Source organism: Protomyctophum parallelum (genome assembly GCF_964188405.1).
Source record: "Protomyctophum parallelum genome assembly, chromosome: 19".
Classification (NCBI taxonomy): domain Eukaryota; kingdom Metazoa; phylum Chordata; class Actinopteri; order Myctophiformes; family Myctophidae; genus Protomyctophum; species Protomyctophum parallelum.
The window spans coordinates 31,440,161-31,459,947 of NC_139717.1; the positions used below are offsets into that span (position 1 = coordinate 31,440,161).

Consider the following 19,787-nt stretch of genomic DNA (forward strand, 5'->3'; position numbering starts at 1 on the left):
TGAAAAACTCGCTCACCGCCCAACATCGCCCACAGTCTTCCACCTACTAGTCGTCGTGAAACGAGTCAGAGAGAGCTGGCTTTTATAGCGTTCCCACACAGGTGCGGCATAATCAAGCTGATGCAGCAGATGGACCGGTCCCGGTCCGGTATGTATCTTCCTTCAATATGACACGCCCAAGGTTGTGACGCTGTCTTCTTTCTTACCTGAATCTTACCTGTTGGGCGGTGCTTTCCGAGCAAGACACCACAACAAACATAAGCATGCACACTTACACGCTCACACGTGTAACCAAGCAAAAGGACACATGCATTTACAGGATGCATGCACACAATCAAACACACAAAGTGCATGCAAACAACAGAACAAACAGCCTGGTCCTAATATCTCTGTGTGGCTCATTGACATAAGCGTTCAGTTTCTTGCACAGGAAACTGTAGCGTGCTCAGCTTGTTTGTGAGCACGAGTGCTCAATGACTGCACACTAATAGCGTCCTAAATCCCTTCCTCTGCTGTTCTTTCCCGCTGTCAGATATTTTGGTCAGGTGGGCCTGTGAATCATTATTTCCCCACTGAGGATTGAAGGGTGAGTGAGGGAGCAGTGGAAACGTTGCTGTAGTGAGTGTAGTCCAACTGTAGTAGTTGGGATACATTGGTGAGAAAGGAGAGCAAGAGTGATGCAGGACCTTGGAACGTTTGTGGTTCATTATCCATTATTTGAACTCTTAAAGGGCAGAGCCAAATTAGAGTGCTCGTGTCTCACAGACGTTATCCAGGGCTTTGTTTTTAGATGATGTTTGTGCATCCAGGAAAAACAGCACCCATTAGTCATTAATTTTGATCATTTTTATCATGATTGATTGTTTGCAGTTCAACCAACTGAGGAGGCTGGCTGTCTGTGTGTATTATGATTGTTAATAATTATGAAACTCTGTCCACCAGAGGGTGCTGAAACCACCAAAACAAACTTGAAAGGCAACAGGCTACCACAGCTCAGATAACTGAAACACACACCTCTAAGTTGCTTGGTTATAGACAAATTCAGAAACGGGTCTCTGTACTTTATACCTCATACTTAAATGCTTAGTATGAGGTATAAAGTACAGCAGCCTTGTGTTCATACAACAGAAAGATTGGGTATTAGACTGACATTAGGCTATATATCTTTTAGGACCTTTCACTGCTTCGTCTCAAACATTACTCTATGGCTCTGGTCTCAGACACCGCAGTGTATTTTTTGACATTCCGTTTCTCTCCAAAGTTGAATTTCTCTATAAAATACTCAAAAAAAGGCAGCTTTGGTTGAATCTCACTTCACTGTGCATTCTATAGAGGGTATGTGCATGCATAAAGTGAGTGGCACTGGCAAATCGAGTGGCAAAGTGAGTTTAACATAGTTTAATGCATGAAGTAGTTTTTTTCCACTCAGTAGGCGTACCCGCATAACTAACCGGGTATGATGATTATGTCACGCGCATACCCTATTACCCTCTATAGAGCGCCGAAGTCCTGACGTCACTCGCTCGTCCCCTCAATTCCCCTGGTTCACAGAAGTAATTTCTCTATGGAGAATAACATGGGCTCATCTTAAAATCGTTTCATATAAGCGTCCAAAAATAAACAAGCTGTCTTGGCATTATTGTCAGCGGTGTCTCTGTATTGTTTGCGACAGTCATCCATCCATCCATCCATCCATCTTCAACCGCTTATCCGTAGTGGGGTTGTGGGGTCAACAGCTCCACCAGAGTGCTCCAGACTTCCCTCTCCAGAGCAACATTAGTGACTTTCTCCTGGGGGATTCCGAGACGTTCCCAGGCCAGTGAGTTGATGTGTTTCCTCCAACTGCGCCTTGGTCTGCTCCGGGGTCTCCTCCCAGTGGGCCGTGCGTCAAAATCCTCCCTAGGGAGGTGCCCAAGAGGTATCCTAACCAGATGCCCGAACCACCTCAGCTGGCTCCTTTCCAGGCGAAGGAGCAGCGGTTCTACTCCGAGTCTCTCTCGTGTGACTGAACTTCTCACCCTATCTCTAAGGGAGATGCCAGCCACCCGTCGAAGAAAACTCATTTCGGCCGCTTGTATTCGTGACCTTATTCTTTCGGTCATGACCCACACTTCATGACCATAGGTGAGAGTAGGTACGAAGATTGCTCGGTAGACAGAGAGCTTTGCCTTCTGGCTCAATTCTCTTTTCGTCACAACAGTGAGGTACAGCGACTGCAATATCGCCTCTGCCGCTCCGATTCTCCGGCTGATCTCCTTCTCCGTCCTCCCCTCACTCGTGAACAAGACCCCGAGATACTTGAACTCCTTCACCTGGGGTGAAGGAGACAGTCAGTCACTCATATATGATACAGTCTGTTTCTAGCGAAAATGTAGCTAATTCTGTAGCAGTAACAATAGCGTTTTCTCAGTTGATTCTTCATATCCATGAAGCGGCCTGGATGATTTGTTTATTTTTCAAACACAGTTATTATATGAGGCGATCTAAAATCCCCCTATGGGGATTACAATGCAAATAAAAAGTACATAAACTCGTGGATTTGCGCCCTCTACCGATATTGACGTCAGACTTCGGTGCTACTCCCCTAATTCTGTACATTCCCCATTTCACATTCCACCTTACGGCTAAGAGGGTTTTAAAGAGGGTTAAATCAGTGTGTCTAAATATATATTTTTTATCTCATTGTATTTTTCGTATTTCATTTATTTGATACAGTCCAGTGTTCTTATTATCTTGTCTTATGGACCATGTGCATGAGAGCGACAGAGAGAGAGACTCACAGACAACTGAGGCAGCAATAGAGGCTGTGGAAATGTGGGTTTATATGGCTCTCAATGACAGCTCAAAGATTTAGCATCATAACTTAAGACAAGAAACAATATACATGCAATAGCACATGTTGGTAATCCCTGCAGACACTGTCTGGACACCCAAACAGCGTCTTGATCCTATACAGTGAGGTAACACATCTGTGCTTTTCTTGAGCTGAGTTTGTTGTTTGTTTTTCTCAACAAAGGTAGTATTATCTTCCCTCACCTTTGACCCAGAGTGAGGGCCTTTTGGACGCCCAGAGCGGTGATGCAATTTGAGACTTAACTCAGCCAATGTGATTAGCACCTGAAACCCCAGATGGTACCTCCCTCCACAGGGCCAGTGGTGCTGTCAGACCTGGCACGTGCCACTTGGACGAAGAGGGAGGCAGAATGAAGACAAATGGAAACTATTTCCCTCCCTGAAATTGTAGGGCTCGCAATGTGTTGTTGTTGGTAGGCTAAACAAATGAGGAAGGAGATAGTCTCTTGGTGACACCTTTCTGGGCAAAGCATTATAATCCAGACAGGTGAATCTTTACTGTTTTCTACATTGCTACCTTAGATCAGTGGTTCTCAAACATTGTATGATGAATTGGAAACAAGCCCTCAGGGCTTTTTGTGCTATCCTTTTAGCATCAGTGTAAATCGTACCACTGTACTATTTGCAAACTGTTAATATAGTAATCAATCAATCAATCAATCAATCAATCAATCAATCAATCATACACTGAGAATAAATGGAAGCAAATAGCCCCGTCCGTCTGCTTCCATTTTACACACTCACTATAAGAGACCTGCAAGGGTCGTTTTGTAACCCCCTCCAGGACTCCGATTGTCCCTGGGACCCACTTTGAGAACCACTGCCTTAGAAAATATTATACACAGAGACAAATATGGTTATTTAAACTGAAGAATCGCTTATTCATTATGCTGCAGAAAGATTAAAAGAATAATGTACAGTAAGTAAGTAATCCCATCCTGTCTGTACTTCTTGGGTCCCAGTGGCAAGCCATAGTTAAAGTCTTTGTTTGAGGATAATGTTGCGGATATTGTGAAATGTCTACATGGGAGCCTGCCTCCATGTTTAGACAATGGCAGATTAAAGCTGTTGTATATTATTTTTCCCTCATTAACAACTCATGTGGCCCTGCTGGGACAAATTTCACCCATCCGGCACTTAAAAACAAACGGCAACAAATATCTGTGACAGCGCTTTGGTCCAGGCCTGGTTGGTAGGTAGTGGTACCAGTGTGCACACATACAGTATGAATGCTTATGTACTGCATGTGAGTGCATGAATTAGTGCACCTGTAGCAGGACAGCAGGATCTAGGCATATGGGATCATCCAAGGCATACAACACTGCCACTTGTGATCAACACTGACTGCCAAAGCAACAAACTACCAGATGTGTGTTGTGTGCCACATGGTTAACAGCTTGTTGCAGTTCTCACAATTAGAAATGAAATTCAGTTGGTCAGGAAAACGGCAAGGTTTATTCACCCATACATACAGTAGGTTGTATATGACGGCAAAACATTCACCTCATCCACCGGATGTTGGTTGGCAGTGGGACAAGTCTCCTCCTGTATTAGACCACTGTTGCATATCTCTAACTGGCCTATAGAGTGTGGAGGGTGTCCCCCCACCACGGAAGACCACAGCGGAAAGAGAGGAACTGGGTTTTAAGAGGAGATCGGTCTCATTTTCAGTTGCCAAAGAGCCTGAGGTGATTTGTTCACCCCAAGTTACCTCTCCAAACAAACTGTGTGTGGTAAGAAAAAAGAAACAATGTACACGAGAATATTCCTTAATAGACTGATGGCATCACTGACTCTTACGTGCTCTATGGTTAATCTGGAGGCCCCTAGGGTTGTTTGGTCTTAGTGGTGTGGAACCTCCAGACAAATGACAGAGAGGTCAAAGTGGAGGTCAATGGGCAGAGAGACTGAGGTGGCATGGTGACATCTATACCATTGATTCTCAACCTTAAAAATGTAAGGATATTAATAAGGTTTAACATTGGGCACTGAAAAAAAAAGGTGATCTGCACACTTTCACGTGGATTAAAACAAAGTCGTCACACTGGGTTGAACATGTTACCTGTCAGGCTGTATATTATTCTATATTCCACTGTGACCAGCAGCACTTTGACATCACGTTCCACCACCACGTTTTCCCCTCGCCTGACTTTGTGAGGTACAGAGGCAACGTGCACACATGTGCACATACTAAAACACACTTGATGGAAACTAAAATCTGCTCCCGAGGTGAGTTGTGGGTTTACTTAATGCCTTAATGCAGGACCCATATGGGCAGCTTCAAACTGAGACCCCTCTGCTGTGCACATTGGAGAACCTGTCTTAACAGCGCAGCATACCACCTGAAATCTAAACATGGCCACCTTCTTTCTAGACAGTGCGTAAGAGACTCCCACCACAGTTAAGATCAAAAAACTTGACTCCATCACTGAGATGTGCGGAGGGAGGGACAGAGGAGTGTGTGCTCGTTTTGGTTCATGTGATAACCTATTAACCCGTGGCTTGCCAACTCTGATGGCGTGCTCGTTGGTGCACAAGGCCATCGGCTGCTCTGTGCCTGCACTCGCGTGCCTCGCGGCCTGCTCGAGCATGCCTCACACAAGCCTCAAGGCCTCGCTGTCTGTGTGCCTGCCTTGTTGTCGAGTGATTTAAAATAATCATGCATTGGCTCTAAAACCTTGCACATACGCAGGATGTTGAGTGCACCAAAACGAGTGCTCCCGAGCTCAACTGTGTGCGGTGGGAATCACTTACACGCCTCCAGACAGGATGAGAGGTAACGCACACTGAGCCGCTATTTTCTGTCAATAACATGCCCTTGAGTTATGGCCGACCAAAGTACAATTTTGGCAAGACTGAGCAGCCCAGGAAATATAATATAGAATCCTCAGATGAAAAACATATGAATTAAACAGAAACTCAACCTTTAGTTCCATGCCTGCTTTTTCAATATTTGGTCAATACACGTGCCGTGAGAGTGCATCAGTACATTTTCATTGGCTAGGGTCTGTGATTATGCTGTGGTTTGCTTATGACCACTTTCGACCATGTTACTATTAACCTTGTTACTATAACCCACAGGTATGCTTTTGATTGTTATTTTCCCCTGTTGCTATGAAAGTGGTCAATGAGGTGTAGATTAAGCAGTGTTTAGTCACTCAGTAGTGGGGTTTCCCGAAAAAGAAAAAGACAAATCACACTTATGTGAAGCTCTTATCATCGTACATCATCATGACGTAAATTTCTATTTGCTCAGACACTATGACGTAGAATTCTCCATTCATTGTCAATGGGAATTTAATGTTTGTGTAGGACAAAGTTTGTGGACACCAAAAGCTGGACATAGGAGGAGCTGGCGCCCCTCAAAAAACATGGGCTTGAGTGACAACCTGAGGTCAAAGGTGAAGTGGTCAGCTAAAGTTCAGGGTTACAGAGTAAGATAGTAAGAGCATGCTCGTGAAAGAGATGCTGTGTTATTAGATTACAGACACCTTTGCCCCGTTGTCATGCTACTGTAGAAAGGCCATGGCAGACGTTCCCATCAGACACAGCATATCGCAAACAGGTCAATTTCACAGCTTCTCATTCCTTCCAAGAAGATCAGCACAGATGTAGCCATAAAATCAGCCACAAGTTTTTGCAATAGCTTTTTCAAGGTGATGTGTAACATGTCACATGTAACTTTGCTTGTTCCATTTTATAATTAGTAAGGTCCCAAAGCCACCAAAAAGATATGTTCAAACCCCATAAAGAATTGCAGTCTATAGAAGCACACATCATAAAAGTCACCAGCCAGGATCACATTCACAGTATGTCTGGTCAAACTATGGCCCATTCTCTTTTACTCTGTGAATTACCTTTCTCTGAGAAGAAGTTGTAGGTCCTCAGGGACAGAGACTTTGGCAGCTTCCTGACTGTATAAAATCCTCAGTAAGACTATCCAAGCCTGTCTGAATCCCACAGCCACTGGGCAAGAAAGACTCCCAAGGCCAGATGCCAAGCCATATGTGCGCGACAGATGTAGAGCGCCATCTAGTGAGGCAAATAATAAACTTTCATGTACAAGGATGATGAAGCAGATGCATAGTTACCTTCCTTCAGCATCTGTTTGCTGTAAAAAGGCCACCTACATGGAACGATGTGTGTGCTGTCTCCATGCAACACAATGGGATCTGCCGCTCAACTAACTACCCCCCACCCCACCCCCTATAAACTGGAGGCTCAAATTAATCAATTCTCCTTCATCCAGCACTTACAAACAAACTTGGCAGAAAAACGAAACCAGGCTGTCCAAGGGACATGCGACTCTCTCACTGAAGAAACAGAAGGGGGAAAAATGCATCCTGTGCTTTATGGCATTTTCACATAGGATTGACTGCATGATTGGAGTCAGATACACTAAACAGGCGCCCAAATCTAAACAGCTTCAACAGAGCAACTGCCAAAGTCTCTGATCATTTGACAAAGGCTAAACGTTCTCACAGTTAGATGCCTTATATGTGCTGGACAACATCGCCTCAAAACAATTATTACAGCATAATTGTGTGTAGAAGAGGTCTGTGACTGACCTCACAAGAATTCTAAACTGATTAAATTTTTACACTGTAGACAAGACAGAGCATGGACAAAAGGACATATTGAAACTGAGTGGTGTCTTTATAAAATACATATAATATAATATAAATATATTACAAATAGACGATTTATTGGTTATGAATGATGGACCTTTCCCTGGGTAACCATGCTGCCATTGCGATCCCTCTGATCACTGCTCAGTGGGAAACTCCATTCTGGGATTCTGCTCCTGACTCCAATTGCAGGAATAAGATCTCCGCCACCTTCCCATCTGCAAGGTCTCTTTGCCAACCTTTTGAGAGGCCTGGAGAGAGAGAGAGAGAGAGAGAGAGAGAGAGAGAGAGAGAGAGAGAGAGAGAGAGAGAGAGAGAGAGAGAGAGAGTGTGTGTGTGTGTGTGTGTGTGTGTGTGTGTGTGTGTGTGTGTGTGTGTGTGTGTGTGTGTGTGTGTGTGCGCGCATGAGGCACCTCTCAAGTGTCCTTATAGGCCTACATAATGTAAACACAATTACACTCTGATGGCAACATTGCTATCATTTTGAACAGACCTGTCTTGATCTTAGGTTTACAAAGGGATTTTGCTAAATAAAAGAGGAGAGGAAAGGAAGGAAGGCAGGAAAATGGGGCAAAGTTTTGATTGCAGGTCGGCTTTCTCCATATTTTGTCAATACACGTGCCGTGAGTGTGCATCAGTACATTTTCATTGGCCTGGACCTTTCTGTGACTAAAAGGACATGCATGACAATATTGCAAAGTTTGTTTTGAAAGGTTTCACTGCAAATTGTGCTGCTTAGTAGTAATCACATCCTGCTTACAAAGTCTTAGCCTTGCCTACATATGGAGGGAATTTACCAAGACTTCAGAAAAGAACATCCAGCTCTATTTTCAACACTCTAACAGTACTCTAACAGTAATGCATGTTGCTGTTGATCAATATCTCCTAATTCAGACTTCCTGGGTGGCTGTCTTTGTGTGAGAAAATCTAATTTGTGTTTGATTCTCAGAAACGGCATGCATTTTGTATTGTTGAACTCAACAAAGCAATCTAGTGTCACGGTCCGCTCCTCTGACCGTGAACTTTGACTGTCCTTATTTTGGACTTCATTTCTGTCATTTATATGTATTAGTACGTATGTAGTATGTAGTATTGTAACTGTTAGTTACCTTGTCTAACCTACCTTGTAATTTGTCAGTGTTTCCACCTGTGTCCTTAGTCCCCCAGCCTATCCTAGTGTTGATTGTATTTTGGTTCCACCTGTGCCCTGTTCTCCTGTGTGTATTTAAGTCCTGTGTTAACATTATGTTCTTGTTGGTTCGTAGTTCCCTGTTGCGTGAGTTCTTGTATTATATGTTTACATAGATTTACATGCCTTTTGCCCTTGTATGGAAGTTCCTGAGTTTTATTAATAAATATTCCTAAATGTACCTGTTCTGCCTCCTGTTGCCTGCATTTGGGTCCTCATCCCTACTCATCGTGACATCTAGTAATTGCTACTGAATGTGCACAGGAATCAATATCACTATACTGCACTACACTACACTACTGTAGGCTACTATGGTAATAGACATCGATATGTTTAAATTACATTAAAACTGCAGTTTGTGCATTTTCAATATTGGTTATTTTTAAGTATCTGTGGCAATGGGGTGCTACAATTGTCGAGCTGTCGATGGACAGCTCCCAGTCACTACTATTATTCTCCGAAATAAATTACACACTTTCTGTGTGCCTTCATCATCATCAACACCTGAGCATGGCCCCCAATCATTTGTAAGGGTAATGGTATTAGTAAGGGTGGTAAGGGTTAACCTGACTCTGCCAGATGGGGGCGGTATTGAGTAACCATGTTGAAACAAATGTGTGTAGCAAGCTTCTTGGATCTGGCAGGTCAGGTTAGGTAAGGGTGGCATTTGGCTTGACTTTCCTGTCAAGCCAAATGCCACCATTTCCAATGCCAGCATTTCCAAAGATATCCGGCTAAATCTAACAGATTGCCATGGAATGTAATGCAGTTCAAGGATGAACCCTATACTGGTTTTGCTGACCTTATGAGGGCAGATTTGAGGAGGAAACTACATTTTGTTGATCCTGTGTTTTTTCCCCCCAAAGATATCAAGCGGCCAAAATGAGTTTTCTCCGACGTGTGGCTGGAATCTCCATTAGAGATAGGGTGAGAAGTTCAGTCACACGAGAGAGACTCGGAGTAGAGTTGCTGCTTCTACACCTGGAAAGGAGACAGCTTAGGTGGTTCGGGGATAGTTAGGATGCCTCTCGACTCAAGCGTCTCCCTAGGGAGGTCCTCGATGCACATCCCACTGGGAGGAGACCCCGGGGCATACCAAGGCGCAGTTGGAGGGATCATATCGACTCACTGGCCTTGGAATGCCTCGGGATCCCCCAGAAGGAAGTTACTAATGCTGCTCTAGAGAAGGAAGTCTGGAACTATCTGGTGGAGCTGTTGCACGCAACCCGACTATGGATAAGCGGTTGAAGATGGATGGATGGATTCATAGCATAGCAAGAGTGATATCGGATATGTAATGTTTAGTAATATAAAATGTCCCATGTCTTCAGCCACATACATTTTATGAGCTATCAAAATGAAAACATTCGTTTGACAAAAAATAAGTTATCACTAAACCTGAGTAAAACTACATTTATGATAATTGGAAATTGAAAAAGAGATATAGAAATGAATTTAGAAATAGATGATGTAAAGATTGAAAGAGTATACGAGATCAAGTTAAGACATTATATTGGGATTTCCAGTCTGTGGTCTTAATTGACCACAGACTCTGCAAATCCCATACAACATATTTGTGTTCCAAACTGGCAAGAACAATAGGGATATTGGGTAAAGCTAGACATATACTGGATAGGAAACCATTACACATTCTGTACAATTCACTTGTTGACTTGTATGATCTATCATAGCCTATTGTGTAGAAGTATGGGGCAATAGGCCTACCTATAAAAGCACTTTGACAAAGATTTGCACTTTACAAAAAAGAGCAGTACGGGTAATAAATGGAGCACGATACCTTGATCATACCAATAACCTGTTTTTAAAATCTTATATTCTAAAGTTCCCAGACTTGGTGAAATTTAAAACTGCACAAATCATGTTTAAAGCCTTGAATTAATTGTTTACCTATGAATATTCAAAAGGAGAGAGATGGTAATTATGACTTACGAAACAAACACAATTTTAAACAGACAATTATTCATTCAACACTGAAAAAAAGTGCACTTCAATATATGGTGTTACACTCTGGAATAATCATATAGATATATTAAACTGTGTAAAAATATTAAACAGTTCAAGCACTGCTATAAGCAGTCACTCCTGCAAAATTATGAACAGCTGATTGACTAGGATTAGTTTTACTCTGTGATGTCTTTTTATTCGTTACTATAGATTATTACTTAGTTAAATTATTACTTTCAATATGATGGATTTACAATTACTGTGTGTAATAATTTTTTTTATTATATTTTATTATCATTATTATATAATTTTTACAATATATAAGCATTGCTTCTCTCTGTCCCTTACTCCCTTCTTGAACAAAATAATAGTGTGATTGTTATTGTGTTGATGTACTGTTATTTGTACTTTTTATGTTAAAGATAAATAAATTTCAAATCAAAATCAAATCAAACCCATAGCCATTTTGTTCTGTTGTGTCCCACTTAAGAAGACAATTCGTTTTTTCATGATGTCACAGGGTCAGAAGATAGACATTTTCATTTTGATTCTTCCCCATTTGTGATATCCCTACCTTGGCTTGTGTTGATTTGTATTACTTTAAAACTGTTTAAGTGCCAGGGACGTAATCACGTATCTAATTCAACTATGCACTGGATGCCATGCCCGTAAAAACGTAATAAAAAAAAAAAAGCCCTATCTTTTTTTATAATGGGAGAATTGGCACTCAGAGCCTAAACTGGTGACCACCAGGTGGCGCTGAAAGAAACAGCAATAGCACCCAGCTGCAGTCTCGCAGACGAGACGTGCTCCGTGAGCGGGCCGTGCTCCGTGAGCGGGCCGTGCTCCGTGAGGGCGGTGATCCGTGAGGGACCGGAAACTTAACTTTGGTCCATTATTTCTGTAACAGTAGACCATCTTGCCAATCAGACTATACCAGTAAGACGCCCTGAGGGCCAGAAGTGAGGTCACGTGCACACATCTGCCTGGGTGACGGCAGACTGCTGGGCGAGCGCTGGTGCTTTGGCATGGGGGGGTCAGATCAACATATGGAATTAATTCTGTACTGGCCATGGAGCGTGTCTTGAGTGTACAGGGTTTGATGAGGTCAGATCAACATATGGAATGTCAGAACAGGTCAGCTCCATATATGGAGATCTAAGGGTGGCAGCGGGGGCAGTGTCTTGAGTGTACAGGGTTTGATGAGGGCCCAGGTAGGGCCGGGCCATAATTTTTGAGCCTGAGAACTCTACTAATAACTTTGGGGCGGGCCCGTCTAGAGTTTGAATGGACAGGTATCAGTCAAAAGGGAAACATCGAAGAGGAAGGACGGGTGGGGAAGGATCAACATACAGTATTAATAACAGTATGGAATGTCAAAACAGGTCAGTTCCATATATGGAGATCTAAGGGTTTGAGGTCAGATGTAGAGTTGCTGGCCGGCTCAGCTCCATATATGGAGATCTAGGTGATGATCCAGTCTTTTCCATGTATGGCTATCCAGGGTTTGATGAGGTCAGTGTCGTGATCTTATATCATATATGGAAACGGCCATATGTGGTGGCGTGACGTGTCACGAGGCGTGACCATATATGGAGGCATGACACGACATGCCACACTTACTGACTGACTGAAGGGAAATTCAGGTTTTCATAGTAAACAGTGGGCTACAGTCGCAACAACACATTCTTAAGAACTTTGTCCCCCAATGGCAATGCATATGGTCCTGTCACTGTGTCTGTGGTCTATGGTGAATTGAACAATGTGGACCCTGTTGTAAACAAGTGTAATGCTTAATTGGGTCGTCCACTCACAGTTGACAGTCTTTGTATTGAGTTTGTGCTTAAAATGTACTGTAAATTCTACAAACTGTTAATAAATATTTCAATCAATCAATCAATCAATATGGTCTGGACAAGTATCACACCGCTCACGGAGCACGGCCCGCTCACGGAGCACGTCTCGACCGCTAGATGTCACTAGAACTCTATACCTCGCATCGCCGTCATCAATCCCACAATTCCTGCACACTGCTGTGCTGTTGTGTATTCATTTGAATGGCAAAAAGTCGGAAAGGGGCCAACCTGAACCTACTAGCATAGAGGAGATAGTACTGTTGTTCACTCCCTTTTTGGATTACATACACCAGACGAGACTGTACGGCAGTTCACAAAATGAGACGGTTAGTATTTAGTCAACAGTATTACCTAAAAAATGTTAACCGTTGGTCTAAAACGGCATTGTTTGTTGAAACCATATGTTTCCTGGCTCGGATGGCTAAGTGGCTAGCCCGCACCAGAGGCCTCCTGTGTTTATCCTTCATAGTTACAGCCAGTTTGTTGGGATTTAAAGTTCCACCAGATCTAGCTTCGAACAAAAGGCTATCGGATGTCGCACAGTGCAGCGTTAAACTTGGTTACACCAAATAAACAAACGAATCAATATACCGTGAAGTAACATTAGGTGTAGCTCTGGGGCTAATACAGGTCTAGCAGCAATAGCCAACGCCTCCTGTGCTTTGCCTTTAAGTATTTATTTGCTTTGTTTCCAAATAATGTTTTATGAGGCGATGTTTGCTTTTAGTATTTTAAGCGATTCAGGGCACCTTTTCACCCTGGCCTGCAAGTGACATAAAGCAACGTTAGGCCAGATCTCAAGACTTAAAGTATCACTTTTGGATTCAGTGCTAACTTGAGATTTTCCTGTGACTTGTCTGTCCTACAAAGCGTCCCCTATTATGGCCGCAGGAAAGTATGATGGGCTACAGAGGAAATCCCTTGGTCCCAACCAGGACACAACCCATGCCTTTCTGCAACCCAGCCTGCATCTTGCTGCGGAGAAGAACATGAAGGAGGTGGGCTAATCTGAATAGAAAACATTAATTTGTGTTAACTATTGTTATGCCAAAAACCTTGGTGACTATAAAGTGGAATAGAGACTGTAGTGTCTTTATCCCTTATCCTTTTGTTTTAGGTGGATAAGTTAAATAAGGAAGAATTAGATACAGACAGGTGAGTCTGATCCACGCCTGTGGGGCTCATCTAATCATAACATTCATAATCACTGTCCGTGTCCCACAGATAATCACTGTCAGTCACTGGTTCACCAAGGCACTTTTCCATAAGCATATGCACCATGGCAATGGCACTGAATCTTCAGATGTATTTATTATGTTGCCTTTAATTTCAGCTTCTCATTCAGTACATCTTGACTTCCATCTTGATAGGTTTGGAGAGGCTTACAGAGTACACGGACCAGGCAAAGTGAAACGAAAGTCATTGAGCAAGAGGAAAGGGCGTACATCGGCGGTGGCGAGTACGGGGCTTCGCCGCCGATCGATTCATACAGGCCTTACCTCTGACACCGGCATGGCCAACAAAGAAAATGAGCTGACCTGCTCCGAGGACGTTCGGGCCGTACACTACAATGACAACTGCGCCTTCCCTGTGATCTCTGCCGACAGTGCTGAGACTCCCAAAATGGCAGGGCCTGGATCTAAATATGGTGACTACTTTGCAGAGGTGAGATACATTTGACTAGAACGTGCTGTATTGGAGATATTGTTTTAAGGTTTTATATATATTTTTTTTTTCAAGGTGTTTTCAGTTTGACCTTTTTTATTGTATCGTACAATGCAGAATATACATTTTGAAGGTATTTTCAAGAAATGATCGAATAAAAAATTGCATCTTTAATGTGTCTCAGACAAATCTAAATTTTGAGCCATGATCTTGTTTGTTTTACTTCCAAAGATATCAAAGGACCATGAAGCTATGAATCATGCTCTTTTTGAAAGGAAACTTCGGCTAAACGTTGCTCAGACTTTATGGCGACGAAACGCCAGTGAATTAGTTGCTTATCTAATCAGGTAAAACTAATTAATTATCATTTATTTATTTTTGTTGTGATGTTTATCATTTAGAAACTTGCTTCATATTCTGTTGTTTTTGTTTCCTTTTTACAGAATTCAAGATGCAGGTGTGCTGCTCGATTGCCTACCTGTCTTAACAAAAAAGTTAGTCTGAGCTCACTGGGAACTTGTGGGAATGGAATTACATACCTAGCCTACCACACAAAGGCCCCTTTTCCACCAAAAGAATATTGGTTCTAGAACTGGTTCCGCTCTAGATTCTTGGAACCACGGTGCATTCATTCGGAACCAGCCGAGAACCGGCTTGCTTTTGCCATAATTTATCACATCTGCATCCTTCAACCTGTAGAATACTAATGAAATGCCCAAGTATATTTTGGTTCCAGTTCCGAAACAACTTTTTGAGTTCTGAACCAATTCATTTTCAGTGGAAAAAGGGCCAAAGAGCGAGCGATGTTCATCTCAGCACATTTTCTGTGATATTGTGAATGTTTGCCTCTCCTTGCATCTCAGTAGTCTGAAGCACAATAGTGAAAAATGATTGTGCGTTTTGGGGGATTGAGGCTGTGTGTTGGTGGCATCGCTTGGCCAATCAGGGATTAAGTGATGACGTAACTATGTATGTTTATCTAAAAACGGACATATGTGGATGACGTGACAAATTTGAGTTTCAAAGTTATATATAGGGAGCTTAAAATATAACTTAAAACGTCCATGGATGCTGATGGTGTCCATTTCTATTTACGCATTTGCCAAAGAAGCTTATATTTACCCATTTGCCTAAGAAGCTTGCATTGGGAAAGAGAACATACGTTGGGTGGTCTAAAATAGACCTGGGGTGTCAAACTGGTGGCAGAAGGGGCCCACAGAATCATTACAGAGACTCATTGACAGGACTTGACACCTGTTACCAGACAGAGAACAGGTGATCGATTTGGGGAAAAGGAGGAGATACGACAGACAACAGGAGGGGCCTACATCTATATATGTACATGTTGATCCACAGACCTTTATACAAACATAGTCAGAAATAAGTTGCACACTCTGCTCGCGCACAAGTAGGCCATTCATGGCCAACTTGTGCGAAGCGCAAGTTGGCAGCTCGACAGTGCATTTCTAGTTACTTCTGTGATCGACAAACTGGAAGTTGCGATTCCACTCAATCACTCAAGATCATACTTTTAGCTCATAAACCCAGACAATTATGATGCAGTCAATATGATGTATATTAAAATTTTAACCCAATCTTCAACATCACTTTAAGGTGTATACAAACTATTATCTGCTGTATGCACTTCTTATTTCATTGATTTGTTCTCTAGGACACTTAACTAACGTTAAAGGACAACTTCACCTTATCAATGGAGAATCCAAGCTATTAGAAAGTAGAAACTGTTCTTGCGTTGATTAAAAAATCTCTAGAAAACCTGTCTGATGATGATGTCACTGTTAGGCGGGTTTATGAAGTGTACTCGGACTAGTATTACCATAATATTCTAACATGAGACTTTCTGTTGTTGACTCTCCAGCCTTCAAGATGAAGCACCATGTTTATCACTTGGCTGCTGTATTGACCTTCTGCCACAACTGAAAGGGATTCTTGGCAGTAAATATGAAGAGTGAGTCTATGTGTGTTTTAACATGTTTCATCAGAGATTTCCTATAGTTTCGAATTTAGAGTATGTTTTGCTGAGTTTCTTTATCGGTTGTATTTTATTTGTTTGTTTCTGACAGACATATAATTGTTGGTTTACACTGGGTCCAGTCCATCATAAGGAAATGGTGGCCTGAACTTTCCACAAATGGCAAAAGCCTGCAGGACAGATGCTCAGAAGACAGGTAGGTTGTTCAAATATAACCAAAAGGTCATTGCAGTATTTCTCTAAGAAGTTAAAGGATCCTAGTATTGACTGAAACTCGCAGTAGGTTTTTGAGGCGACCATTGATTTCCATTCATGTAGGCATAGTATGATAATTACATTGCCTAGGTAATGGCCATTTAAAAAGGTAAAGGCACACTAAATGGTGTTCCTTTTTCAAAGGTTTTTATCATTGCAATTTAACCAATCCTAGCATCCTACTTTCTAGTAAGAGGAAGATTTCTTTCAAAAAAGTGTGCAGAAAGTGTTAAAATTATGTTTTTATTTGGCCACACCCACCAGTTAATTAAGTATGCCTGGTTTTCACCTTAGCACCACCCACCTGAACTTAAGCCTCGCCCACAGCTATTGTATGATAATGTGGGAGGGGTTAGGGTTATGATACTAAAATGGTGTTATTTCAATTGAGCCTTTTGACTCAAAGGCTTTCAGCTTTCAGGAAGAAACCAAAAATACACAGGGAAGACATATTTGAATATTATAACCACACCTGGGGGACTATTAGAGTAATGTTAATTTCACAGACACATGCGGCACTCTATCTTTATCATTTTACATTTCTGTTTGAAGAAATCTTGAAGTCATGAAGCAGCGACTGAAGGACTTGTGGACCGAGGAATCCCAATTATGTTTAGTTCCAGGAACTACAGGAGACATAGCCAAGGTGAGAGCGTTACTCCTGTAACATTATTTATGAAAGCTGTATCAAAACATTCATACAAAACACTCGAGCGCTACCATAATGCAAATAAAACCCCATTGATGGACATCCCTGTGCTGTGTCCTGAATGGCTGAGAGGGCTTGATGCAACACATCATATTTTAACATGAATCTAGATGTAAAAGACATGGAACATTTGTTTTTATTAGAGATGCACGATATAATCGGTAGTGTAATCGGAATCGACCATACAAATACCATATCGGATTGGTCTCAAAATAATCCTGATTATTTTCACCGATATTGATAATAATAATAATGTGACCATCAATGGCTAAATTCTACATTTAATTTGTGTACTCGTCTCATTCAGGGAAAATAGTGTATTTATTGATTGATTGAATACTTTATTAACACTTTGGGCCAAGTCCCTATAGGGCCTAGGCTTAGGCTTGTTAACATTGTTCCATTCCCTCTGTATAATATCGTAATCGGTATCGGTATTGGCAGATATGACGTGTAAATAATCGGATATCGGTCATAATTTCATAATCATACACCCCTAGTACTATTTATCAAATATAGTGTATGGTCTCTCTACTAGTCTGTACGTACAGTTCATCCTAACACCACACATCTCGACAAACCGTGTGTGTGTGTGAGAGAGTGTGAGAGAGAGTCACGCATAGGGATATTTTACTGGCTGTAAAAAGATAACATTTGTTTCCCTCTTATTAGGCTATTGAGTCTTGCCTATCACAACTGTGCTGACAACGTAGTCAACATAGCACTGAGGACGTGACCACTACTGCTTGAAGACGGCTGTTTTTATCTTAGCTGAAATGGACTGGTTCACTCTTCCACTCAAACCTCTTGCTAATGGGATTGATGAACTGATAACAATCAGACAACTCCCTCAGTTGGAGAGGGAAACGATGAAGAAGCAGAGCCAGCAAGCCTTTCTGCAAAAAACAAGACATCATTTTGCACAGTTTTGCACCTTGGTTCTTCTGAATCATGAACATGAAACTGCACCAGTCTTAAGGTTTCTTTTTGTTTTGTTCATGTTGTTTTTGTTTTTCTTTATCTTTATTTTTTAATAAATCATTGATGAAAATCATTCATCAAACAAATCTTCAGGTGTGTTGATCGTATTGTTGTGATAAGTTTAGTTTAGTTTATTTAGGATCCCCATTAGCTGTTACACCTGGCAACAGCTATTCTTCATGGAGTCCTCAGAATAATATACATACAAAAATTGAAATAAGAACAACATTACAGATAACACAAAATAAATACATTAAAGCATAACAACCATGCAACAACCGTGCATTCACTCTAGATTACATTAAAATAAACAGAATTACAATTTACCATATATATAAAAAGTCCTTCAGTCTTTTCTTAAAATGCCTTTTACCCTTAATTTCTGTAATGCATACTGGTAGAGAGTTCCAGAAAGTCATTGCCCTGTACATGACTGTATTCTTCATTGCTTCAGTTCTTGGCTTAGGCACTGTAAATCGACCCATTGCAACATGTCTGGTATTATGTATATGTCTATCGCTGGTATAATGAATATTTTTATATAAGCATTTTGGTTTTTTATTTGAACAAATGTTCCTAAAAAATCCAGCCAGACTGGCAGCTAATCTCTGCTCCACCAACAGCCATGACAGCTTCTGATGATTTAACAGTGTACTAGATCTAGTATTGCAGTTCAGGGCAAAGCGAGCTGCCTTATTCTGGGCTATTTGTAATTTACGCAGGTCCTTTTTAGCTACATTGGACCACACAACTGGACAATAGTCAAGGTGGGATATCACTAGTGCCTGGATGACCTGGACAGCAGATGTTGGAGTTAAAAACTCAGCACCTCTCCTAATCATGGACAAACCCCCTCCCATTTTCTTAGTTATGTTTTGAATATGTGTAGACCATGTTAGATGACTATCTAATGTAACCCCAAGTAGTTTTGTTTCATCTACCTGCTCAACTGCTAGATCGCTCAGATTCTGATTCAATTTGGGTTTTGACTTGAGCATATGCTGTGATCCAAATACAATGGATTTGGTCTTTGAGATGTTCAGGACCATCCTATTGTTCACCACCCACTCTGATATGTTCTGTAGTTCCTTGTTAAGAGCTACAGACAGATCTTCCACATTAGTGGCAGACATATACAAAGTAGTGTCGTCAGAATACATGGCTATATTGGCCCTGTCTAAGACCAGTGGCATGTCATTTGTAAATATAGTGAACAACAAAGGACCTAAGCAACTTCCTTGTGGAATTCCACAGTGAATATGTTTAGTGTCTGAGAGACTCCCTCTCAAGTGGTGGTTAGACAAAGATATGCAATGACAGGACACACGACTACTGTGCAAAATGTTCATGAATGTAAAAGTCTTATGCAGTAATAATAGAGCCTAGGCAGTATAATGGTACTGTACAGGGCGCGATCCTGCCTAATATTTGAAATGGGAATAGACTGAAAAAAGTAGATGCACAGTACACTTATTTATTTTTATTATAGTCACGCACAATTGTCTCAACAAACTTGACATTTGGCACCTTCGCTCAGTTGTTTGCAATCTATAGGTAACTTGTCAATTAGCAGGAATGCTGTTCAGTGATCTGTGACCTCATGCATTATAATATATTATTAATGCATTACTACAATAAAATCAGATATATTTTTTTTTATATGTGACCAATATACAGTATGTGTGGCCTACTT

At 41.6% G+C, this 19,787-nt stretch overlaps 2 protein-coding genes across 2 annotated transcripts in view; one reads left to right on the plus strand and one right to left on the minus strand.

Moving 5' to 3' along the window:
• srsf5b (serine and arginine rich splicing factor 5b) overlaps window positions 1-19,787 on the minus strand; it is a 327,173-nt gene that overhangs the window by 303,903 nt on the left and 3,483 nt on the right. The gene's annotated exons all lie outside the window — the stretch shown is intronic.
• On the plus strand, window positions 12,688-18,184 carry katnbl1 (katanin p80 subunit B-like 1). Its single transcript, XM_083789775.1, has 10 exons — window positions 12,688-12,817; window positions 13,362-13,489; window positions 13,609-13,646; window positions 13,862-14,156; window positions 14,388-14,503; window positions 14,600-14,650; window positions 16,036-16,125; window positions 16,241-16,345; window positions 16,957-17,050; window positions 17,786-18,184. The coding sequence occupies exons 2-10, from the start codon at window positions 13,373-13,375 to the stop codon at window positions 17,816-17,818; spliced, it is 939 nt and encodes a 312-aa protein (XP_083645901.1). The 5' UTR covers window positions 12,688-12,817; window positions 13,362-13,372; the 3' UTR covers window positions 17,819-18,184.